The sequence below is a fragment of the Trichomycterus rosablanca genome, chromosome 13 (assembly GCF_030014385.1).
Source record: "Trichomycterus rosablanca isolate fTriRos1 chromosome 13, fTriRos1.hap1, whole genome shotgun sequence".
NCBI lineage: Eukaryota > Metazoa > Chordata > Actinopteri > Siluriformes > Trichomycteridae > Trichomycterus > Trichomycterus rosablanca.
Genome location: NC_086000.1, coordinates 29,666,719 through 29,690,252, shown reverse-complemented (window position 1 = coordinate 29,690,252; position 23,534 = coordinate 29,666,719). Strand labels below are relative to the sequence as shown.

The 23,534-nt window shown below is 41.4% G+C and overlaps 1 protein-coding gene across 1 annotated transcript in view; it reads right to left on the bottom strand.

Annotated features, from left to right (window-relative positions):
* Nucleotides 1-23,534, bottom strand: part of alk (ALK receptor tyrosine kinase) — a 711,395-nt gene that overhangs the window by 79,895 nt on the left and 607,966 nt on the right. Inside the window, exons 13-16 of the mRNA XM_063006743.1 lie at nucleotides 20,596-20,866; nucleotides 19,876-20,491; nucleotides 18,927-19,116; nucleotides 820-982 (exon numbers count right to left, since the gene is read on the bottom strand). Of these exons, the coding sequence (XP_062862813.1) occupies nucleotides 820-982; nucleotides 18,927-19,116; nucleotides 19,876-20,491; nucleotides 20,596-20,866 (1,240 nt within the window). The remainder of the gene's footprint in view (nucleotides 1-819; nucleotides 983-18,926; nucleotides 19,117-19,875; nucleotides 20,492-20,595; nucleotides 20,867-23,534) is intronic.

The following is a 23,534-nucleotide window of genomic DNA, read 5'->3' as shown; positions in this document are numbered from 1 at the left end:
ATGCTGTTCTTCAATGGTCAGGACTCTCCCAGGACCACCACAAAGTAGGTATTATTTAGGCGGTGGGTCATTCTCAGCACTGCAGTGACACTGACATGGTGGTGGTGTGTTAGTGTGTTTTGTGCTGGTATGAGTGGGTAAGACACAACAATGCTGATGGAGTTTTTAAACTCCACACTGTCACTGCTGGACTGAGAATAGTCCACCAACCAAAAAACATCCAGCCAACAGCACCTTGTGGGCAGCGTCCTGTGACCACTGATAAGAGTCTCAAAAATGACCAACTCAAACAGCAGCAATAGATGAGCGATCGTCTCTGACTTTACATCTACAAGGTGGACCAACTCGGTAGCAGTGTCTAATAGAGTGGATAGCGAGTGGACACGGTATTTAAAAACTACAGCAGCGCTGCTGTGTCTTATTCACTCATACCAGCACAACACACACTAACACACCACCACCATGTCATTGTCACTGCAGTGCTGAGAATGATCCACCACCTAAATAATACCTGCTCTGTGGTGGTCCTGTGGGGGTTCTGACCATTGAAGAACAGGGTAAAAGCAGGGTAAAAAAGTATGTAGGGAAACAGATGGACTACAGTCAGTAATTGTAGAACTACAACGTGCTGCTATATGGTAAGTGGAGCTGATAAAATGGACATTGAGTGTAGAAACAAGGAGGTGGTGTTATTGTTATGGCTGATCAGTGTACATAATAATAGCATTAAGGGTTAAACTGGCATGTTTTATTGCAACAAGTTAAGTTACCATTTATATTTGTGTGTGCATGTGTGGTAGGTTTGGATCCTATACGTACCTGTATAGTGCTGTTTCAGGAATTCTCCACATCTGGATGCCCTTAGTTGCTCCACTCGTCCCTATAGTCACCTGTATGTTGGTGTTACGGTACGAACTGCTACACTGAGAGGCAGTGGGACCTACTGGCCCTGTAGCCCCACAGGTGCGAAAAGTCCACTTGGCTGTGAAAACACACAGACACACACACACACACACACACACTTACAATTTGAAAACCCCCTTCATTATTCATAATGGATAGCTAACTGCTAATGACTGTGTAAATATGTAATTCCACAACATAATTTAAACACATTTAATGAGCTGCCACCTAGCAGGTAGGCTAGCGTATTGCAAATAAACAACCTTGCTATTTTTTCAGGACCCCATCATTAACTAATAATTAAAATATTAGATGAGCTGTGGAATTTAGAAAGTGACAACACTATTTGAATGGATGGATGGATGGATGGATGGATGGACGGACGATAAGTATGTGGACAACTGACTGAGGTTGTTGGAGATCCCATACCAAATCCAAGGACAGAATTATGGAGTTTCCCCCACCCAATTTAAGTATGTGGGAATTTGTCCCCATTCAGTAAATACACCGATCAGCCATAACATTATAACCACCTCATTGTTTCTACACACATATGGAAGCACTTTGTTGTTCTACAATTACTGATTGTAGTCCATGTATTTCTCTGCATGCAGTGTTAGCCCCCTTTCATGCTGTTCTTCAATGGTCACGACTCTCCCAGGACCACTACAAAGTAGGTATTATTTGGGTGGTGGATCATACTCAGCACTGCAGTGACACTGACATGGTGGTGGTGTGTTAGTGTGTGTTGTGCTGGTATGAGTGAATCAGACACAGCAGCGCTGATTGAGTTTTTAAACACCTCACTGTCACTGCTGGACAAAAATATCCAGCCAACAGCACCCCATGGGCAGTGTCCTGTGACCACTGATGAAGGTGTAGAAGATGACCAACTCAAACAGCAGCAATAGATGAGCGATCGTCTCTGACTTTACATCTACAAGGTGGACCAACTAGGTAGGAGTGTCTAATAGAGTGGACATGGTATTTATGAACTCCAGCAGCGCTGCTGTGTCTGATCCACTCATACCAGCACAACACACACTAACACACCACCACCATGTCAGTGTCACTACAGTGCTGAGAATGATCCACCACCTAAATAATACCTGATCTGTGGGGGTCCTGACCATCAAAGAACAGCATGAAAGGGGGCTAACAAAGCATGCAGAGAAACAAATGGACTACAGTCAGTAATTGTAGAACTAATTGGTAAGTGGAGCTAATAGGTTAATAGACGTTTGAAGTCTATTGCAAGAGCAAATGCTTGAGGACACCGTAGCCCAGACAAAACCTTTACAGCACAAATGCATGCTGGGTAAATAACCCAATGCAGATGACCAGATTTTTGAATTTTGTTCAGAGTCCTAGTAAGGCACATTACTTTTCATTAGGACCGTTATTGCACACACAGAGGGCTGACAGCATTCTCAGCATTTTCCATTAGCCAGAAGATTAGCCTTGTCAGATGGGCACCGTGGCACTGGCCCGAACGACATTCGGCATTATAAATTAAGTTCCCAGAGAGTCAGAATACAAGAATTCTATTTGTTCATTTTTCAGAAAAACCCATGCAGAAAGTTCAGTGATAGGACTATGCACTGGAATTGGAAAATGATATGGATTTGCCTTTTTTATTTAGTGCTTTGGGTGCTGCATAAAAACTGTTATAACCTAGCCTGGCATGAACGAAAACGATCCTTTTACACCACCACATGTGTCAAAATCTGCTGATGATGTGTACATGCACTAAATAACGTACAACCCCAAATCAGAAAAAGTTGGGACAGTATGGAAAATGCAAATAAAATAAAAATGCAGTGTCCCTTACATTTGGCTTTTATTTTGGAATGCAGACAGTTTGAACCCAAGATATTTCATGTTTTGTCTGCTCTTATTTACACTTTTGTGATGCAGAAAAGTACATTGAGATCTTAGAGGAACATATGCTGCCTTCAAGACGTCATCTTTTCCAGGGACGTCCATGCATTTTTTAACAAGGCGGTTTAAACTGTCTGCAATCAAATAAAAGTCAAAGTAAATGTAAGGAACACTGCTGATTATTTTATTTACATTTTCCATACTGTCCCAACATTTTATGATTTAGGGTTGTATCATACAAATACATATAACTAGTATATCTGCACCTACTTAGAGAGTTTAAGGAAGGATATGTTTGGATCTCAAAAAGTGGATTTTTGAGTCAGGAATGTCACTTAAAGTGTCTAAAGCCATTGCTTAGCAACTTAAGTTCCATAGACCTGTACAAACCAGACTAGCTCCTAAGCACAAAGTATATAAGACAGAAGTCCAAAGGGCAACGCAGGGCAGGTTTATTTATAAAGCACCTTGAATACTCTGCATCTTTTCAAAGTGCTTCACAAATTAGAAAAATTAGAGAAAATAGAAGATGAAAATATGAAATATGATGAAAGATGATTAAAATAATGAGATATGTAATTAAAATAATCTTAAAGAATTAAAAAAGGATGAAAGAGTTCTAAGAGAAAAAATCAAACTTTAAAATCATATAAAAGATTAAATCAAGGATTATGAAGTGCAGTTTCAATTAAAAAGTAAACTAAACTTTAATAATAATAATAATAATAATAATAATAATAATAATAAAGCAAAACAGGGTTTTGAACTGAGCTGATTAGGCATAACATTATGACCACCTTTCTAATATTGTGTTGGCCCCATACACAACGAACTGTGATGCACTGTGTATTCTCACACCTTTCTATCAGAACCAGCATTAACTTCTTCAGCAATTTGAGCTACAGTAGCTCGTCTGTTGGACGAGCTACTGTAGAGCTACCACACGGGCCAGCCTTTGCTCCTCACGTGCATCAATAAGACTTGGCCACCCATGACCCTGTGGCCGGTTTACCACTGTTCCTTCCTTGGACCACTTTTGATAGATACTGACCCTTGTCCATTTTTCCTGCTTCTAACACATCAACTTTGAGGATAAAATGTTCACTTGCTGCCTAGTTAATATCCCACCCACTAGCAGGTGCCGTGATGAGGAGATAATCAGTGTTATTTACTTCACTTGTTAGTGGTCATAATGTTATGCCTAGTCAGTGTATCTCTGTAGCATACCCAATAGATATGATGGTCCTAAACCAATATTTAGAGAACAGTAACTGTACTTTACAGGCTATTTTGTTACATACTGGTATCCAGTGTAGGGATTTTTTTTGGCAGTCCACTCAGTAAACGAGTTTCTCAGGTATTGATGTTCTTAAGATGATTAAATGCTGATTTAGTAACTGCTTTAACATGACTACTACAGCTAAGACCTGAATCTATTAGTATGGCAAGGTTACAAGCTAGTTCTATTAATTTGATGGCTCTTGATTCCAGATATGCAGCTAGTCTGTGCCTTATATAGCTGTTCCCAGATCAAATTTACTCTAATTAATTGCATATTTATTCAACTGCAGAAAGTTTTATTCTATACAGTTAGTAATGTGTTTAAGGCCAAATATATCTGAGTATCATCTGCATAGCTGTGGCAGGAGAGTCCATAGTTTTGTAGAATCATGGGTGGACCAAAAATCAAACCCTGGAGGACACCACAGTTCACTGGTAATACGATGCCACTTAGCAGGTAGGCTAGCTTATTACAAATAAACCCTATCATGATCTTTTAATTAAAATATTAGATAAGCTGTGGAAAAACCAAGGGTCCAATCCAATTATGAAGTTTCCCCCACCCACCTTAAGTATGTAGGAATTCGTCCCCATTCAGTAAATAAAGCATTTGTGAAGGTATGCATGCTTTTCACTGATGTTTGAACCAAATCACTTTAGATAAAATAAATTAATAGCCTAATAACCTGGCCAAGTATTTATAAATAGGAATGGACCAAAAATCAAACCTTGGGGGACAACACAAATCACTGGGACATTCTCAGAAATATTATTTTCTATTTCAACAAAATAGCTCCTGTCCTACAGATATGAGCTTAACCATTTTACCCAGTTTGCGTGTCTGTCTATAAGACTTTTGTGGTCAATGGTATCAAAGGCAGCACTGAGATTTAAGCAAACTTCATTAATTACCCTAATTAGAGTTTCATTATGTACCTTAATACTATATTCATTTAATTTCTTAACCGCTTATCCAATCAGGCTCAGGGTCAGCTCCACTTACCATATAGAAGCACTTTGTAGTGACTGTAGTCCATCTGTTTCTCTGCATGCTTTGTTAGTCCCCTTTCTTGCTGTTCTTCAATGATCAGGACCCCCACAGTACCACCACAAAGCAGGTATTATTTAGTTGGTGGATCATTCTCAGCACTGCAATGACACTGACATGGTGGTGGTGTGTTAGTGTGTGTTGTGCTGGTATGAGTGGATCAGACACAGCAGCACTGATGGAGTTTTTAAACACCTCACTGTCACTGTTGGATTGAGAATAGTCCACCAACCAAAAACATCCAGCCAACAGTGCCTTGTGGGCAGCATCCTGTGACCACTGATGAAGGTCTAGAAGAGGACCAACTAAAACAGCAGCAATAGATGAGCGATCACTTTACGTCTACAAGGTGGACCGACTAGGTAGGAGTGTCTAATAGCGTGGACAGTGAGTGGACACGGTATTTAAAAACTCCAGCAGCGCTGCTGTGTCTGATTCACTCATACCAGCACAACACACACTAACACACCACCACCATGTCAGTGTCAATGCAGTGCTGAAAATGATCCACCACCTAAATAATACCTGCTCTGTGGTGGTCCTGGGAGAGTCCTGACCATTGAAGAAAAGCATGAAAGGGGGCTAACAAAGCATGCAGAGAAACAGATGGACTACAAGTCAGTAATTGTAAAACTACAAAGTGCTCCTATGTGGTACGTGGAGCTAATAAACTGGACAGTCAGTGTAGAAACAAGGAGGTGGTTTTAATGCTATGTATTATTGTAAGATTGGTGTTTAACCTTGCACACTTGTTTGAAGTTGTACAGCAGTAGTGTTTCTCCATGGTGCTTTCTTTTTGCATGACATAGTTTTGACCAACAGAATCATATAGTTTGCATGGTGTAGTGCACATTTTGCTCATTAAAAGTCTAACTGTGTTAATATATATACACCTTCTGTTGAAGAAAAAAAAACCCTGTCTGCTCTTGATGAATAATAAGGCCAGCATATCAAAGAACACACAGTAATGATCTGACAAAGTGACATCCTTAATAGAGGCTGATATGTCAGGACCAGGATGGTGTGCACTCTTATTAACATGATGTAAAAGAGAATATGACATGTAGTTCTTTGGCAAAATTGTCCTTTAAATGCAGATTATTATTAGTAGTATACACTGACCAGGCATTACATTATGACCAGTGACAGGTGAAGTGAATAACACTGATTATCTCTTCATCACGGCACCTGTTAGTAGGTGGGATATATTAGACAGCAAGCGGAGCACAACAACGAGTTTGAGGTGTTGACTTGGCCTCCAAATTCCCCAGATTTCAATCTAATAGAGCATCTGTGGGATGTGCTGGACAAACAAGTCTGATTCATGGAGGCCCCACCTCACAACTTACAGGAGTTGTGAGGGTATGCATGCTTTTACACTGTTGTTTGAACCAAATAATTTTAGATAAAATAAATTAATAGCCTAATAACCTGGCCAAGTATTTATAAATAGGAGTGGACCAAAAATCGACCCTTGGGGGACACCACAGATCACTGGTAATAAGATATTAGCTTATTGAAAAAAAAAACGATCTTGCTAGTTTTCTGGGACTCCTTTAATTAAAATAATATTAGATAAACTGTGGAATTTAGAAAGTGACAACACTATTTGAATGGATGGATGGATGGATGGATGGATGGATGAATGGACGATAGGAAGACTATAAGTATGTGGACACCTAACAATTAGTTTAGTGGACATCCCATACCAAAATGTGCTGTGGGATGTGCTGGACAAACAAGTCCGATCCATGGAGGCCCCTCATCGCAACTTACAGGAGTTAAAGGATCTGCTGCTAACATCTTGGTGCCAGATACCACAGCACACCTTCAGTGGTCTAGTGGAGTCCATACGTCAATGGGTCAGGGCTGTTTTGGCAGCAACAGGGGGCCAACACAAGGAAGGTGGTCATAATATTATGCCTGATCAGTTACATAGTGCTTCTTTTAGAAATGCACAGAGATACTCAGGCAATATGAAGAAACCAGATGATAACTGCTTGCGATGGAGAAAATCACGTAACAGAACAGCTAGACCTCCACCTATACCGCTAGCACATGATACATTTAAAAATTTGGTGGAGCCAACAGTAACAAATGGGCTACAGATGAGGGACCACACACACACACACACACACACATACACACACACAGATGTAGACCAATAACAGACAAGACCAGTTAGCACAAGACAAGACACACAAACCTAGACACACCTAACACTAATCTAAACACACATGAAACCTGACCCTAAACTACCCTAGACCCTAAGCTAACAATGCTAATGCTTGGTTATGGGACATTCGATACCTAGGCTTCAAAGCTTGTTTCACTTTTGTAACACTCGCCGAGTCGACTCAGTGTATCGGAGCTTGTATTGAAGCCCCTACCCTCACGTGAATATGACGTCGGAAGCTTCGAAAACTTCAATGAACTACCAAAAATGGGCGGGACTGATTCAAAGCTTTGGTGCTGTCCCTTATGTTGTTGACTATTTAAGAGACAGTTAAACCCCTTATCATTCTTTTTGTCAGTATGTGATTTATTGAAGCTTCTGGTTGTTCCATCCCCAGTTGATTACAAGCATACATTTAAATACCACAGTCACTGTACCTCAGTAATAATAATAATAATAATAATAGTAGTAGTAATGTAGTAATGCTTTAATATGTAAAGATAATTATTTGCAGATGAAAACAGGAATACTACCTGGAAGGGCACTCTTACCAAGTGTCATGGAGGGGATCTATATCCCCTCCATGCACTCTCTCAACCGGTGTTCCTCAGGGCTCTGGCCCACTTCTTTTCTCTATCTACACCTGCTCTCTGGGTAAGGTCATAGCCCATGGTTTCTCTTACCACTCCTATGCAGATGATACTCAGCTCATTCTGTCATTTCCTCCTTCAGACACACAGGTCTCAGCTCGCATCTCAGCATGTCTGCGAGATATCTCACAATGGATGTCAGCTCATCATCTAAAACTCAATCCCAGCAAGATAGAGCTGCTACTTATTCCTGGAGATCAATCTCCAACCCAGGACCTGATCATCTCTCTTGATGACTCCTTGGTGTCGTCCTGGATAACCAGCTGACCTTCTCTCCGTGTGTAGACAACATACAACATCAGGAAGATTCGGCCATTTCTCTTCATGGAAGCTACTCAGATTCTGGTCCAATCACTTGTAATCTCACGGCTGGACTACTGCAACTCCCTCCTGGCAGGAGCTCCTATGTCCACTATTAAACCACTGCAACTCATCCAAAATGCAGCTGCTCGCCTGGTTTTTAACCAACCTAAACGCTGCCACATCACCCCACTGCTGCGTTCTCTTCACTGGCTTCCTGTAGCTGCACGCATTCAGTTTAAAACACTGATGCTCGCCTACAAAGCCATAAATGGACCAGCCCCAAGCTACCTTCCAGGTCTAATAAAACCCACCTTTTTACTAAGCACTTAAGATGACTAGTACTTACTTACTAACACTCGTTTCTTAAAAAAAAAATGAATACCAAAATGTGCTGTGGGATGTGCTGGACAAACAAGTCCGATCCATGGAGGCCCCTCATCGCAACTTACAGGAGTTAAAGGATCTGCTGCTAACATCTTGGTGCCAGATACCACAGCACACCTTCAGTGGTCTAGTGGAGTCCATACGTCAATGGGTCAGGGCTGTTTTGGCAGCAACAGGGGGCCAACACAAGGAAGGTGGTCATAATATTATGCCTGATCAGTTACATAGTGCTTCTTTTAGAAATGCACAGAGATACTCAGGCAATATGAAGAAACCAGATGATAACTGCTTGCGATGGAGAAAATCACGTAACAGAACAGCTAGACCTCCGCCTATACCGCTAGCACATGATACATTTAAAAATTTGGTGGAGCCAACAGTAACAAATGGGCTACAGATGAGGGACCACACACACACACACACACACACACACACACACACAGATGTAGACCAATAACAGACAAGACCAGTTAGCACAAGACAAGACACACAAACCTAGACACACCTAACACTAATCTAAACACACATGAAACCTGACCCTAAACTACCCTAGACCCTAAGCTAACAATGCTAATGCTTGGTTATGGGACATTCGATACCTAGGCTTCAAAGCTTGTTTCACTTTTGTAACACTCGCCGAGTCGACTCAGTGTATCGGAGCTTGTATTGAAGCCCCTACCCTCACGTGAATATGACGTCGGAAGCTTCGAAAACTTCAATGAACTACCAAAAATGGGCGGGACTGATTCAAAGCTTTGGTGCTGTCCCTTATGTTGTTGACTATTTAAGAGACAGTTAAACCCCTTATCATTCTTTTTGTCAGTATGTGATTTATTGAAGCTTCTGGTTGTTCCATCCCCAGTTGATTACAAGCATACATTTAAATACCACAGTCACTGTACCTCAGTAATAATAATAATAATAATAATAGTAGTAGTAATGTAGTAATGCTTTAATATGTAAAGATAATTATTTGCAGATGAAAACAGGAATACTACCTGGAAGGGCACTCTTACCAAGTGTCATGGAGGGGATCTATATCCCCTCCATGCACTCTCTCAACCGGTGTTCCTCAGGGCTCTGGCCCACTTCTTTTCTCTATCTACACCTGCTCTCTGGGTAAGGTCATAGCCCATGGTTTCTCTTACCACTCCTATGCAGATGATACTCAGCTCATTCTGTCATTTCCTCCTTCAGACACACAGGTCTCAGCTCGCATCTCAGCATGTCTGCGAGATATCTCACAATGGATGTCAGCTCATCATCTAAAACTCAATCCCAGCAAGATAGAGCTGCTACTTATTCCTGGAGATCAATCTCCAACCCAGGACCTGATCATCTCTCTTGATGACTCCTTGGTGTCGTCCTGGATAACCAGCTGACCTTCTCTCCGTGTGTAGACAACATACAACATCAGGAAGATTCGGCCATTTCTCTTCATGGAAGCTACTCAGATTCTGGTCCAATCACTTGTAATCTCACGGCTGGACTACTGCAACTCCCTCCTGGCAGGAGCTCCTATGTCCACTATTAAACCACTGCAACTCATCCAAAATGCAGCTGCTCGCCTGGTTTTTAACCAACCTAAACGCTGCCACATCACCCCACTGCTGCGTTCTCTTCACTGGCTTCCTGTAGCTGCACGCATTCACTTTAAAACACTGATGCTCGCCTACAAAGCCATAAATGGACCAGCCCCAAGCTACCTTCCAGGTCTAATAAAACCCACCTTTTTACTAAGCACTTAAGATGACTAGTACTTACTTACTAACACTCGTTTCTTAAAAAAAAAAAAAAAATAAAAAAAATAAAAAAAAAAAAAAAACAGGCTTTTAGCAGATTTGTGTTCTTGGACTGTTGTTTACTTAAAGTAGAGTAATGAAATGTTTGCTATGGATGCTTCGATCTCTCAAAAGCTCCACTTATGCCATCACTACTTCTAAGCAAAAGCATGAGCAATCAAAGTTCTCTTACTATAAACCAAAGTCACAACCATGATTGAAGCGCTCATCAAAACATGACAAGCATAACAAAGTCAAAACAGCCTACGCTGAATGATCCACAGCAATGTCCTTACATGCATTGAGCATTTACCATACAACGAGGTACAGCTGTGGATCATTAGCTTCACTGACCAATAACCTTGAAGGGGCGTCATAAACAAACAAACCACCCCAACCATGTGACATGGCACATAAACATGAGCTCCGGGAGCACAGAGAGGCTGGATTTGTGACACTGACTCAACTAATACCGTTGCAGCATTACAAGCAGAACAATCAAGCTGTAATAAATTAATTAACTAAAATACATTTGTAAGTAAGAGATGTAATATTTAGAATTGCTAGCTTGGTAACGTGTCCACTTTGCTCTGGAAGCTCCGACTCAGGTTATATTTACAGCATCTGAGATGTACCCCCTGTTCTTTTTTGTCTCTGATGAGCACTGGACCGAGAGAGGTTAGGCACACAGGGTCTGAAAAGCCGAAAGGAAAACCCAAAGTGACACCTTATTCTGACAGAAGGATCAGGTCTGCCATGAAGTAGAAGCTGCTGGAACACAACTGACACTGTCAACAGCAAGCTTTACATAATCATGGTCGTAAAGGCTGGTAGTCAAGGAATCACCTTCTAAATATGTCATAATGATGTCACTGTGCCTATTTAATGCAGTAGAGGAAGATAACTATATTTACCGGGCTGCCCTGCCTTTTCATTAATAAATCATGAGACTCTGGGTTTACACTGACTTTTAGAAATAAATTTTTGGCATATTTTTGGCATTGAACAGCCTTTCAAAACAAAGGAGAAAAATACAGCCAAATGTTTATGTTCATTTATAATTTATATTTACTATATTATTACAACACTAAATCAGGAAAAAATTGGAACAGTATGGAAAATGCAACTAAAATAGAAATGCAGACAGTTTGAACCCAAGATATTTCCTGTTTTATCTGCTCAACTTAATTTAATTTGCTAATATACCTCCATTCCTGCATTTCAGACCTGCAACACATTCCAAAAAAAAGCTGGGACGGGGACAATTTAGGGCTAGTAATGAGGTGAAAAACGAAATAATGATGTGATTCCAAACAGTTGATATGAACAGGTGATTGTTATCATGGTTTGGTACAAAAGCAGCATCCAGGATAGGTTGAGTCTTTGATGAGCAAAGATGATCAGAGGATCTCCAGGAGAAAATTATTAAAATGGTTAAAGACAATGAACCTCAAAGAAAGATTGGAAGGGAATTGCATTTTTCTCCCTCTACAGTGCATAATATCATTCAAGGAATCGGGAGGGATTTCAGTGCGAAAAGGCCAAGGGCGCAAGCTTAAGCTGAACCCCTGTGATCTTCGATCCATCAGACGGCACTGCATCTAGAACCACCACTCAACAATAGCTGATATAACCACATGGGTGAGGGATTACTTTGGCAAACCTTTGTCAAGCACTACAATACAGAGTTACATGCACAAATGCCACTTGAAACTTTACCGTGCAACAAAGAAACCTTATGTTAACCATGTCCAGAAGCGACGTCAACTTCTCTGGGCTCGGAGGAATCTAGGATGGACCATCACACAGTGGAAACATGTATTGTGGTCAAATGAATCAGCATTCCAGGTATTTTTTTGGAAAAAAATGGACGTCATGTGCTCCGGACCAAAGACGAAACAGACCATCCGGACTGTTATCAGCGATAAGTCTAAAAGCCAGGAATCTTTACACTTGTGATGGCAGCAGTAATGCAGAAAAGTACATTGAGATCTTAGAGCAACATGTGCTGTCTTCAAGACGTCATCTTTTCCAGGGACGTCCATGTATTTTTCAACAAGACAATGCAAAACCACATGCTGCACACATTACTGGCCTGCCTGCAGTCCTGACCTGTCCCCAATAGAGAATGTGTGGAGAATTTTTAAATAAAAAAATGCGACAGCGACGACCCCGTACTGTTGCACATCTTAAGATGTGTAAGGCAAATTTATTCAGCATTAATTTAGGCACCTGAATGCTAAATGCAAATTGTATGAAGATGTGAAGATGGCCACATACAGTATACATAGACCAGATACTTAAACTACATATACAATGTAACAATATACCTCATAAGAGTGGTGGGTAAAATACCTATAGGTCTATATATAAAGTAGATCCTGTATATTAGGTATTCTATCTGGGCCCCCTATGTGGAGATCAGATCACAGACAGCTGCAAAGTTTCACCGTGCCTAGATCCAACTGAGCAGAAACACACTCAGAAAGTAAAAGTAGGACTATTACATAACTCATATGAATAAAAAAAGCATTACTTTTTAATTCTGAGCTGTGCAGATACTAGAAGTAAAAGATACATGATTCCACATAACTTTCACCTCTGAAAAACTCTTTTTGGTTTTAAGTCTGTCTAAAAATGGACTTAGTGGTTGTGGTAGAGTTGTTTTACACCATGTTTTACACACTGGTTACATTCATGACAGAAACGGTAGTTACTGGTTACACAAGATCCATCAAGTCATAAATTTAATGTCAAACACAGTCATGGACAATTTTGTATCTTTAATTTAACTCACTTGCATGTTTTTAGACTGTTGGAGGAAACCGGAGTTCCCAGAGAAAACCTACACAGATATTGGGAGAACATGCAAACTCCACACAGAAAAACCCCTAACTGGCCCACTGAGCCGCCTTAGTCATCGCATAATAAGAATATACACTGATCAGCCATAACATTAAAACCACCTTTGTTTCTACATTCACTGTCCATTTTATCAGCTCCACTTACCATATAGAAGCACTTTGTAGTTCTACAATTACTGACTGTAGTCCATCTGTTTCTCTGCATGCTTTGTTAGCCCCTTTTCATGCTGTTCTTCAATGGTCAGGACTCTCCCAGGACCACTACAGAGTAGGTATTATTTGGGTGGTGGGTCATTCTCAGCACTGCAGTGACACTGACATGGTGGTAGTGTGTTAGTGAGATGTTTTAAAAACTCCATCATTATTGATGTGTCTTATCCATTTATACCAGCACAACACACACTGTCACTGTTGGACTGAGAATAGTCCACCAACCAAAAATATCCAGCCAACAGCGCCCCATGGGTAGCGTCCTGTGACCACTGATGGTCTAGAAGATGACCAACTCAAACAGCAGCAATAGATGAGCGATCGTCTCTGACTTTACATCTACAAGGTGGACCAACTAGGTAGGAGTGTCTAATAGAGTGGACAGTGAGTGGACATGGTATTTAAGATTCCAGCAGCGCTGCTGTGTCTGATCCACTCATACCAGCACAACACACACTAACACATCACCACCATGTCAGTGTCACTGCAGTGCTGAGAATGATCCACCTCCTAAATAATACCTACTCTGTATTGGTCCTGGGAGAGTCCTGACCATTGAAGAACAGCATGAAAGGGGGCTAACAAAGTTGTAGTTCTAATTGTAGAACTACAAAGTGCTTCTATATGGTAAGTGAAGCTGATAAAATGGACAGTGAGTGTAGAAACAAGGAGGTGGTTTTAATGTTATGGCTGATCAGTGTATGTTTGTGTCTCTTATTTTTAAGTTCATATAGAAATTGTATTTTAACATTTATCATAATTATTACAACTGCAATTAGAAGCGACCAGTAAACTCTACTGGGTTTAGTCGACACCAGAACAAAGCAATACACACAGCCAAAGCACCACTGGGCACCACAGCCACATATAAGAGATATATAACTATGCATAATATACTGTATAACTACCTTTTTATTTTTAACCTTTCTCCTGTTGTACTACTTACTTTTATAATTGCTTTACTTTCTTTTCTTCCATTTCTTTTTTCAATGTTTTTTTTTTTTTTAATGTTCTCTTTCCTACCTACCCTACCAACCAACCACTTACCTGCCCTGCTGCTTTCTGTTCTTTCAGAAAGTTTTACACACATTATTTTCTATCTCATTTCAGATGTTACATTATTTCCACACGTTTTCCTGGTCCTGCTATCTACTTTAATAAGTAATTTTTTTTCTTCTTTTTTGGCAGGGACCCAGTTGATGTTTGTGACATGGCTCCCACGCTATCTCATACTTAATAAATCTGAATGGCCTCCTAATCTGCAGTTCGTTAGTATGCATTAGAGAATGTCGGCCCACTCAGATGCAGTTCCCTATTGTATGGTTTATGGCAACTTGCCCAGCTCACAATGTTCCAGCATTTATGGAAATATATACAGTACTTCTTACTGGTTTTGTCCTTCAGGCTTATTCTATTATTTAAGAGGATTCTACATTATGTATTGTTTTATATGTTGTTAAATAAACTTCATTTTAAGAAAATTGGGACATTTTGTAACAGGCAATAAAGTCTGTGATTTGTTAAATTCATTTGAGTCTTTAAGAATTCCAGTGTTTTTACTGTTCACCTCCATTGTAGTTGGTAAATATAAACATATTTACAATTTGATGTCTGCAACACGCTCTAAAAAAGTTGGGACAGAGGCATGTTTACCCATGTGTTCCATCCATAACATTAAAACCACCTCCTTGTTTCTACACTCACTGTCCATATCAGCTCCACTTACCATATAGAAGCACTTTGAGGTTCTACAATCAATCTCTACATACTTTTTTAGCCTGCTTTCACCCTTTTCTTCAATGGTCAGGACCCCCCTCAGGACCCCCCACAGGACCACCACAGAGCAGGTATTATTTAGGTGGTGGATGATTCTCAGCACTGCAGTGACAATAACATGGTGGTGGTGTGTTAGTGTGTGTTGTGCTGGTCCTGACCATTGAAGAACAGCATGAACGGGGGATAACAAAGCATGCAGAGAAACAGATGGACTACAGTCAGTAATTGTAGAACTACAAAGTGCTCCTATATAGTAAGTGTAGCTGATAAAATGGACAGTGAGTGTAGAATCAAGGAGGTGGTTTTAATGTTATGGCTGATCGGTGTGTATATATATATAAACTATTTCTATTTAGGCTTGAGACTGGTATTAAGAGTGCACTGACAAGTGTGCCTCCCAGTGGCTAAGCTATTTTGGCCGTACTCTCCCCAATATTAGCCAATCATGTCCATGTACACACCCGACAGGCCGTTATTATCGTTGAGACTCGAACCCTGAATTCTTAGACCTTAGCAATAGTGGGCTAATGTACTTATATTCATTATTATATTAAGTAGGGCTGGCACCGATCCGATACTCTGTATATTGGCCCAAATCACTGGATCGGATATCGGATGGAAAAAAATGTGTATTCCGATCTGATACTGTTGCTTAATGTAAATAACACTTAATGTAAATAACACTTAATGTAAATAACACAATGTAAATAACACTTAATGTAAATAACACTTAATGTAAATAAGGCCACTGTTTGTGTGTAAGGCAAATAACACACGAAGATATGTTCCAGCAGAGTGCCGTTTATTGCCAGCTCACTCTGCAACTGCCGTAACAAGGTGCATCTTGATGACATCATTAACATGTGCCACTGATCTACAACTCATCTGCAACAGCCATTCAGAAATTAAAACACACTGATCTACTTAAACTTTTAACATTTAAAAAAAATCATCTACTTCTGCCACATCTACAAACACTGTTTAACACAATAAAAATCATCTACTACTGCCACATCTAAAAACACTGTTTAAACACAAAAATCATCTACTACTGCCACATCTACAAACACTGTTTAACACAATAAAAATCATCTACTTCTGCCACATCTACAAACACTGTTTAACACAATAAAAATCATCTACTACTGCCACATCTAAAAACACTGTTTAAACACAAAAATCATCTACTTCTGCCACATCTACAAACACTGTTTAACACAATAAAAATCATCTACTACTGCCACATCTAAAATACTGTTTAAACACAAAAATCATCTACTTCTGCCACATCTACAAACACTGTTTAACACAATACAAATCATCTACTACTGCCACATCTAAAAACACTGTTTAAACACAAAAATCATCTACTACTGCCACATCTAAAAACACTGTTTAAACACAATAAAAATCGCTTTATAAATGATAAATCGCTCACCTGAGATAAAGAACCTATCTTGTCCCGGCTTGGAGATCTCTCACATCCTCAACGATTATTCCATTAGTGTTATGAAATAAAACAAACTACACTGTTTCTCGTTTAGCCACAGATGTCCTCTTCAAAATCCAGCAGGGTTTAATAATATAAAAACTTGACAGAACTTTAACGGATAATCTCAACTCTGCATCAATTCTAATTGGTCCATCGCGTTTGATTGACATCCACATCTTCCAATTGTAGACACTTTGGACGACACGCCGTAAAGCGAGATGTGTCACGTGAACAACAGCTCGAACGTAGGTGAAACCAAAAATGCTGCTAAATGTTCTGTGTGTAAAAGTTAAAATAAAAACAGCAGTTTTGCAGAAGTGTGATGTTGTAGGTTCTGTATTTATTCCTTTAGAATATGTGTTTCACAGTCTGAGCATTGTTATTTAGATAGCTAATTTAACCATGGTGCATTGAGGCATGTATTATTACTGTATCGGCAGATACTCAATTTGCAGTATCGATATCGTATCGGACAAAAAGTGGTATTGAGCCAGCCCTAATATTAAGAAGTGAAATTATTACATAAAAGAACTTATATGTGACTGACCTGAACGGATGTGTTCAAAATTGTACTAGGTTATGGATTATTAATGTGTATAAAACTAATTTCAATGATTTGTTGCTTTATTTTTTTAAGAAAGAAGAATAAAAAGATTTATTTAATCCAAGAATGTCAAATCCTACTCAGAAAAGGGCTGGAACCACTTTTGAGGATAAATATAAACTCATGTTCATGTTAGATTTTTAGATGCTTTTCATGTTTGATAGTGGGTGAACAGAAAATTCCTTGGGCTTTGATTAATGCCTACACTGATTAGCAACAACGCCTAAGCTCGGTTGTATACATGTGTACACAGAGATTATTGCAACACTGAGGATTTTGCTGTGTGGGTGGTTGGTTTAAAAGTGAAATCACACTTTTCTCAAAGACCTTAGAGATTCTGATCTGGCAAATAATACAGTTACACAGTTTTACCCATGTATAGCTCATTTCTACAGCTAAAGTTTATTATGATTAATTATTCAATGTGTGGGAAGTACCAAGTTTTACATACTGTACCTTTGTTTTTCAATGCAGTAATTAATATTTTAATAAATAGACTTAATTAACCCAATAATATGTCAACTATAATACACAACCTCTTAATTTAGCATTGTTAAAATATTAGATTTAAATTTAAGTTTGGGATTATTGTATTGATGCCAGTCACATGGTCTATTTATTTACACCCACCAGGCATAACATTATGAGCACTGACAGGTAAAGTGAATAACACTGATTATCTCTTCATCATGGCACCTGTTAGTGGGTCAAGTGACGAGGGCCAAATTGTGATAGCTAGACAACTGTATCAGTGCATCTCCAAAACTGCAGCTCCTGTGGGGAGTTCCCGGTCTGCAGTGGTCAGTATCTACCAAAAGTGGTCCAAGCAAGGAACAATGGTAAACCGTCGAAGACTCATTGATACACGTGGGGAGCGAAGGCTGGCCCGTGTGGTCCGATCCATCCAGCAAAAATGGTTCAGCAATGGTTTGAGGAGCACAACCACGAGTTTGAGGTGTTGACTTGGCCTCCAAATTCCCCAGATCTCAATCCAGTTGAGCATCTGTGGGATGTGCTGGACAAACAAGTCCCATCCATGGAGGCCCCACCTCACAACTTACAGGAGTTAAAGGATCTGCTGCTAACATCTTGGTGCCAGAGACCACAACACACCTTCGGTCTAGTGTAGTCCATGCCTCGACGGGTCAGGGCTGTTTTGGCAGCAAAAGGGGGGCCAACACAATATTAGGAAGGTAGTCATAATGTTATGCCTGATCGGTGTATTTGTTTGTTTGCTTTAGACAAACTGTATCTCAGATCTCTACAGGCCTATGCGTTCATGAAGCCTTCCTGTGCTACTTGGTCAACAGTGTTATAGAGTCCAGCCATGAAGTCCTTGGTTGTTAAATGACCATCTTATGCCTTATCATGTCATGCGCATGTGCGCATGCGCGGAGCCGTGTATGCAGCCAGTTACAGTAGCTCCCGTTCGTGTTTACTTTTGTTCTTTTTAACTTTATTTATCTTTTTAATAGTTTATTTATATGATAAGGCAACTTAGTGAAGCTGTGCCCTCTCGAAACATGCTAGTAGAGAGAGTCTTGGTTTGTTTTTTCGCCGTTAAAATGCTTACCTCCTGGTCCGCCGCTGCGCAGCAACATGGACGCTTTGTTTACACCCGGGATCAGCTGATCGCGCTGAAGCCGGCCGGCATGGCGACCAGACCAAATAACATCCCCGAAGAACTTTGGAGACGGACGCACAGGGGATGCAGAGGAGGAACGAGACAGCGCACGGGAAAAGCGAGGGCAAGAAGACGGAGGCTTATGGAGAAAAAAGGATATAAGCCGCGTCTCCCCTCTCTCATCATGGGCAACGTGAGATCGCTGGCTAATAAAATGGACGAGCTTACAGCGTTATCCAGGAGTCAGAAGGAGTACCGGGAGTGTAGTTTAATGTGCTTTTCGGAGACATGGCTGCACCAGGACATTTCTGATGACAACGTTTCAATCGAGGGCTTTCAGACTATTCGGGCTGACCGGGACTGCACTAAGAGCGGTACGCGCAGGGGAGGAGGGCTCGCTGTGCTGGTTAATAATCGTTGGTGTAACCCTGGTCACATTACCATCAAGGAACATGCCTGTTGCCCGGACATTGAGCTGTTGGCTGTTGGACTCAGGCCATATTATCTACCGCGAGAGTTCTCACATGTTATTATCGTGGCTGTTTACGTCCCCCCCTCTGCCAACCCGACATCGGCGTGTGAAGTCATTCACTCAACCATAGCGCGTCTCCAAACTCAACACCCGACTGCATTCATCACGATATCAGGTGACTTCAACCATGTCACTATGGACAAGGTACTACCAAACTTCACTCAGTATGTGGACTGTCCTACCAGAGAAGAAAGAACACTGGACCTGCTGTATGCTAATGTTAAGGAGGCATACAGCTGTTCCCCTCTCCCCCCTCTGGGGGGCTCAGACCACAACTTGGTGAACCTCAGCCCCCGGTATGTGCCGCTGGTGAAGAGTCAGCCTGTGACTACGAGAACAGTGAAGAGATGGTCTGAGGGTACGTACGAGGCACTGCAGGACTGTTTCGAGGTTACGGACTGGCCGGCACTCTGTGAGCCGCACGGAGAGGACATCAACGGGCTCACAGAGTGCATCACTGACTACATTAACTTCTGTGTAGACTCCACTGTACCGACCAGAACTGTTAAATGTTACCCAAATAACAAGCCGTGGGTAACAAAGGACATTAAAGCTCTCCTTAACGATAAGAAGAGGGCCTTTAGAGCTGGAGACAGGGAGGAGGTGAGAACGATCCAGAAGGAACTGAAGACAACTATCAGGGAGGCTAAGAACACATATAGGAGGAAGCTGGAGGGGAAACTCCAGCAAAACAACATGAGGGAGGTCTGGAGTGGAATGAGGACCATCACCGGCTTCAGGTCCAGCAATAACAGAGGAGCAGAGGGCAGTGTGGACAGGGCCAATGAGCTGAATCTGTTCTTTAACAGATTTGACACTACAAGCTCTGTCCTCCCCAGTCCTGATTCTTCTGCTGCTGGTCTTCAGCAGTCCACTATACTCACCCTCCCTCCTCCTCCTAATAGTCTGCCCCCCTCCTGTGATCATCCACCTCACACCTCCACCACTCCCCCACCCATCACCTGTACAGTGAGCCTCACTGCTGACCAGGTGAGAAAACAACTAAAGAGACTCCACACAAACAAGGCTGCAGGACCTGATGGGGTCCCCCCCAGGGTGCTTAAAGCCTGTGCCACCCTGGAGTACTGCAGTATGTTTTTAATAAGAGCCTGAGTCTCCAGAGGGTCCCTGTGTTGTGGAAGACGTCCTGCATTGTTCCTGTTCCGAAGACGCCGCGATCTAGTGACATCAAGGATTACAGGCCAGTAGCACTGACGTCCCACATCATGAAGACCATGGAGAGGCTCATCCTGGATCAGCTCCGGCCCATAGTCCAGCCACTTCTGGACCCCCTCCAGTTTGCCTATCAGCCCCGTCTGGGAGTAGAGGACGCCATCATCTACCTGCTCAACCGAGTCTACGCCCACCTGGACAAGCCAGCCAGCACTGTGAGGGTCATGTTTTTTGACTTCTCCAGTGCATTCAACACCATTCAGCCTGCTCTTCTGGGTGACAAACTGACAGTGATGCAAGTAGACGCCCCCCTCGTGTCTTGGATTGTTGACTACCTAACTGGCAGACCACAGTATGTACGCCTGCAGCACTGTGTGTCGGATAGAGTGATCAGCAACACTGGAGCTCCGCAGGGAACGGTCCTCTCTCCCTTCCTCTTTACCATCTACACCATGGACTTCAGCTACTGCACAGAGAACTGTCATCTACAGAAGTTTTCTGATGACTCTGCAATAGTTGGATGTATCAGAAGGGATGATGAGGATGAGTACAGGGCAACGGTGAAGGACTTTGTCGCATGGTGCGAGCTGAACCACCTGCAGCTCAATGTGACAAAGACAAAGGAACTGGTGGTGGACCTGAGGAGGGTCAAGGCACCGGTGACCCCTGTGTCCATCAGGGGGGTCAGTGTGGACATTGTGGAGGACTACAAATATTTGGGAGTGCACATTGACAATAAACTGGACTGGACTAAGAACACTGATGCCCTCTACAGGAAGGGCCAAAGTCGGCTCTATTTTTTGAGGCGCCTGAGGTCCTTCAACATCTGCCGGACTATGCTCAAGATCTTCTATGAGTCTGTGGTAGCGAGTGCTATCCTCTATGCTGTTGCATGCTGGGGAAGCAGGCTGAGGGTGGCAGATGCCAACAGACTCAACAAATTGATCCGCAAGGCCGGTGATGTTGTTGGTGTGGAGCTGGACTCCCTCACTGCAGTGTCGGAGAGGAGGATGCTGTCTAAGCTGCAGGTTATTATGAACAATGGCTCCCACCCACTTTATGACACGGTGATGAGACAAAGGAGCACATTCAGTGCAAGACTCATCATACCAAAATGCACCACAGAGCGCCACAGGAAGTCTTTTCTACCTGTGGCCATCAAACTCTATAATTCCTCCCTTAATGTGTGACATTATGGTTTATCTGTGTAATATTCAGTATTAATATGTGCAATATTCAGTTTTCATATGTGCAATATTCAGTTTTCATACGTGCAATATTCAGTTTTCATACGTGCAATATTCAGTATTAATATGTGCAATGTTCAGTTTTTTCATATGTGCAATATTCATTTTTCACATGTGCAATTATAATAACGTAAGCATTTTAATTATTTTATTGTGTGTATATAACTTTTTAACTTTAAATTTTTCTTCTTTTTTCTTTGTTTTAAGAGAGTAGAGTGTTTATTATTTTGACATAAATGGGTGCTACTGTAAAAAACTGCAATTTCCCTCTGGGATCAATAAAGTATTCTGATTCTGATTCTGATTCTGATCAACAGTGTTTTGGTTTGTTGTCTTGATTAGATTGGACTCTGGACGAACTTTGTGGCTTTTTTTTCTCCATGTAACAGAACTAAGGTCCATTTCATGGTATAAACATGTACAAGTTGGGAAAAAAACAGACACAGTCCCTACACTGTTGTTTAACTGCAGCAACGAACAAACACCAGAATCATTAGCTTGGTAAACAATTCAAACTGTGATTATCCAACTAAAGGTATAGCTGATTTTAAGAATTGTGATAATTGTTTATGCTTTGTTAAAAAAGTTTGGTGTGCGTAATTGTACTTACAGATACTGCATCAGGCATGCAGGCAGCTGTGCTGAGAGTCAAAGGACCCAAGCACTGAGGGTTGATGGTATTTGAAGTCCTTGGACTGCACTATTTTGAAAATGTTCTATTTTGGGGGGTGGGGTAGGGGGGTTCTTAGATGGTTGTGTTAGTGATATAGTCTTAAGGTAATTAATATGAAGTTATTTATTAATGTAATGGTTTAGCCTAGACCAATGTTTGATAATGGTGAATTTGTAGAAATGAGAGTTACCTGTAGTTGGTTTTGTCCAATACAAAAAAGTATTTAAGAGGCACACTTCAGCCATAACATTAAAACCACCTACTTGTTTCTACACACACTGTTTATTTTATTGGCTCCACTTACCATACAGAAGCACTTTGTAGTTCTACAATTACTGACTATAGTCTACCTGCTTCTCTGCATGCTTTGTTAGCCCCCTTTCATGCTGTTCTTCAATGGTCAGGACTCTCCCAAGACCACTACAGAGCAGGTATTATTTGGGTGGTGGATCATTCTCAGCACTGCAGTGACATGGTGGTGGTGTGTTAGTGTGTGTTGTGCTGGTATGAGTGGATAAGGTACAGCAGCGATGATGGAGGTTTTAAACACCTCACTGTCACTGTTGGATTGACAGCACCCCGTGGGCAGCGTCCTGTGACCACCGATGAAGTTCTAAAAGATGACCAACTCAAACAGCAGCAATAGATGAGCGATCGTCTCTGACTTTACATCTACAAGGTGGACCAACTAGGTAGGAGTGTCTAATAGAGTGGACAGTGAGTGGACATGGTATTTAAGATTCCAGCAGCGCTGCTGTGTCTGATCCACTCATACCAGCACAACACACACTCACACACCACCACCATGTCAGTGTCACTGCAGTGCTGAGAATGATCCACCCCATAAATAATACCTGCACTGTTGTGGTGCTGTGGTGGTCCAGACCATTAAAGAACAGCATGCGGGGGGCATGCAGAGAAACAGATGGACT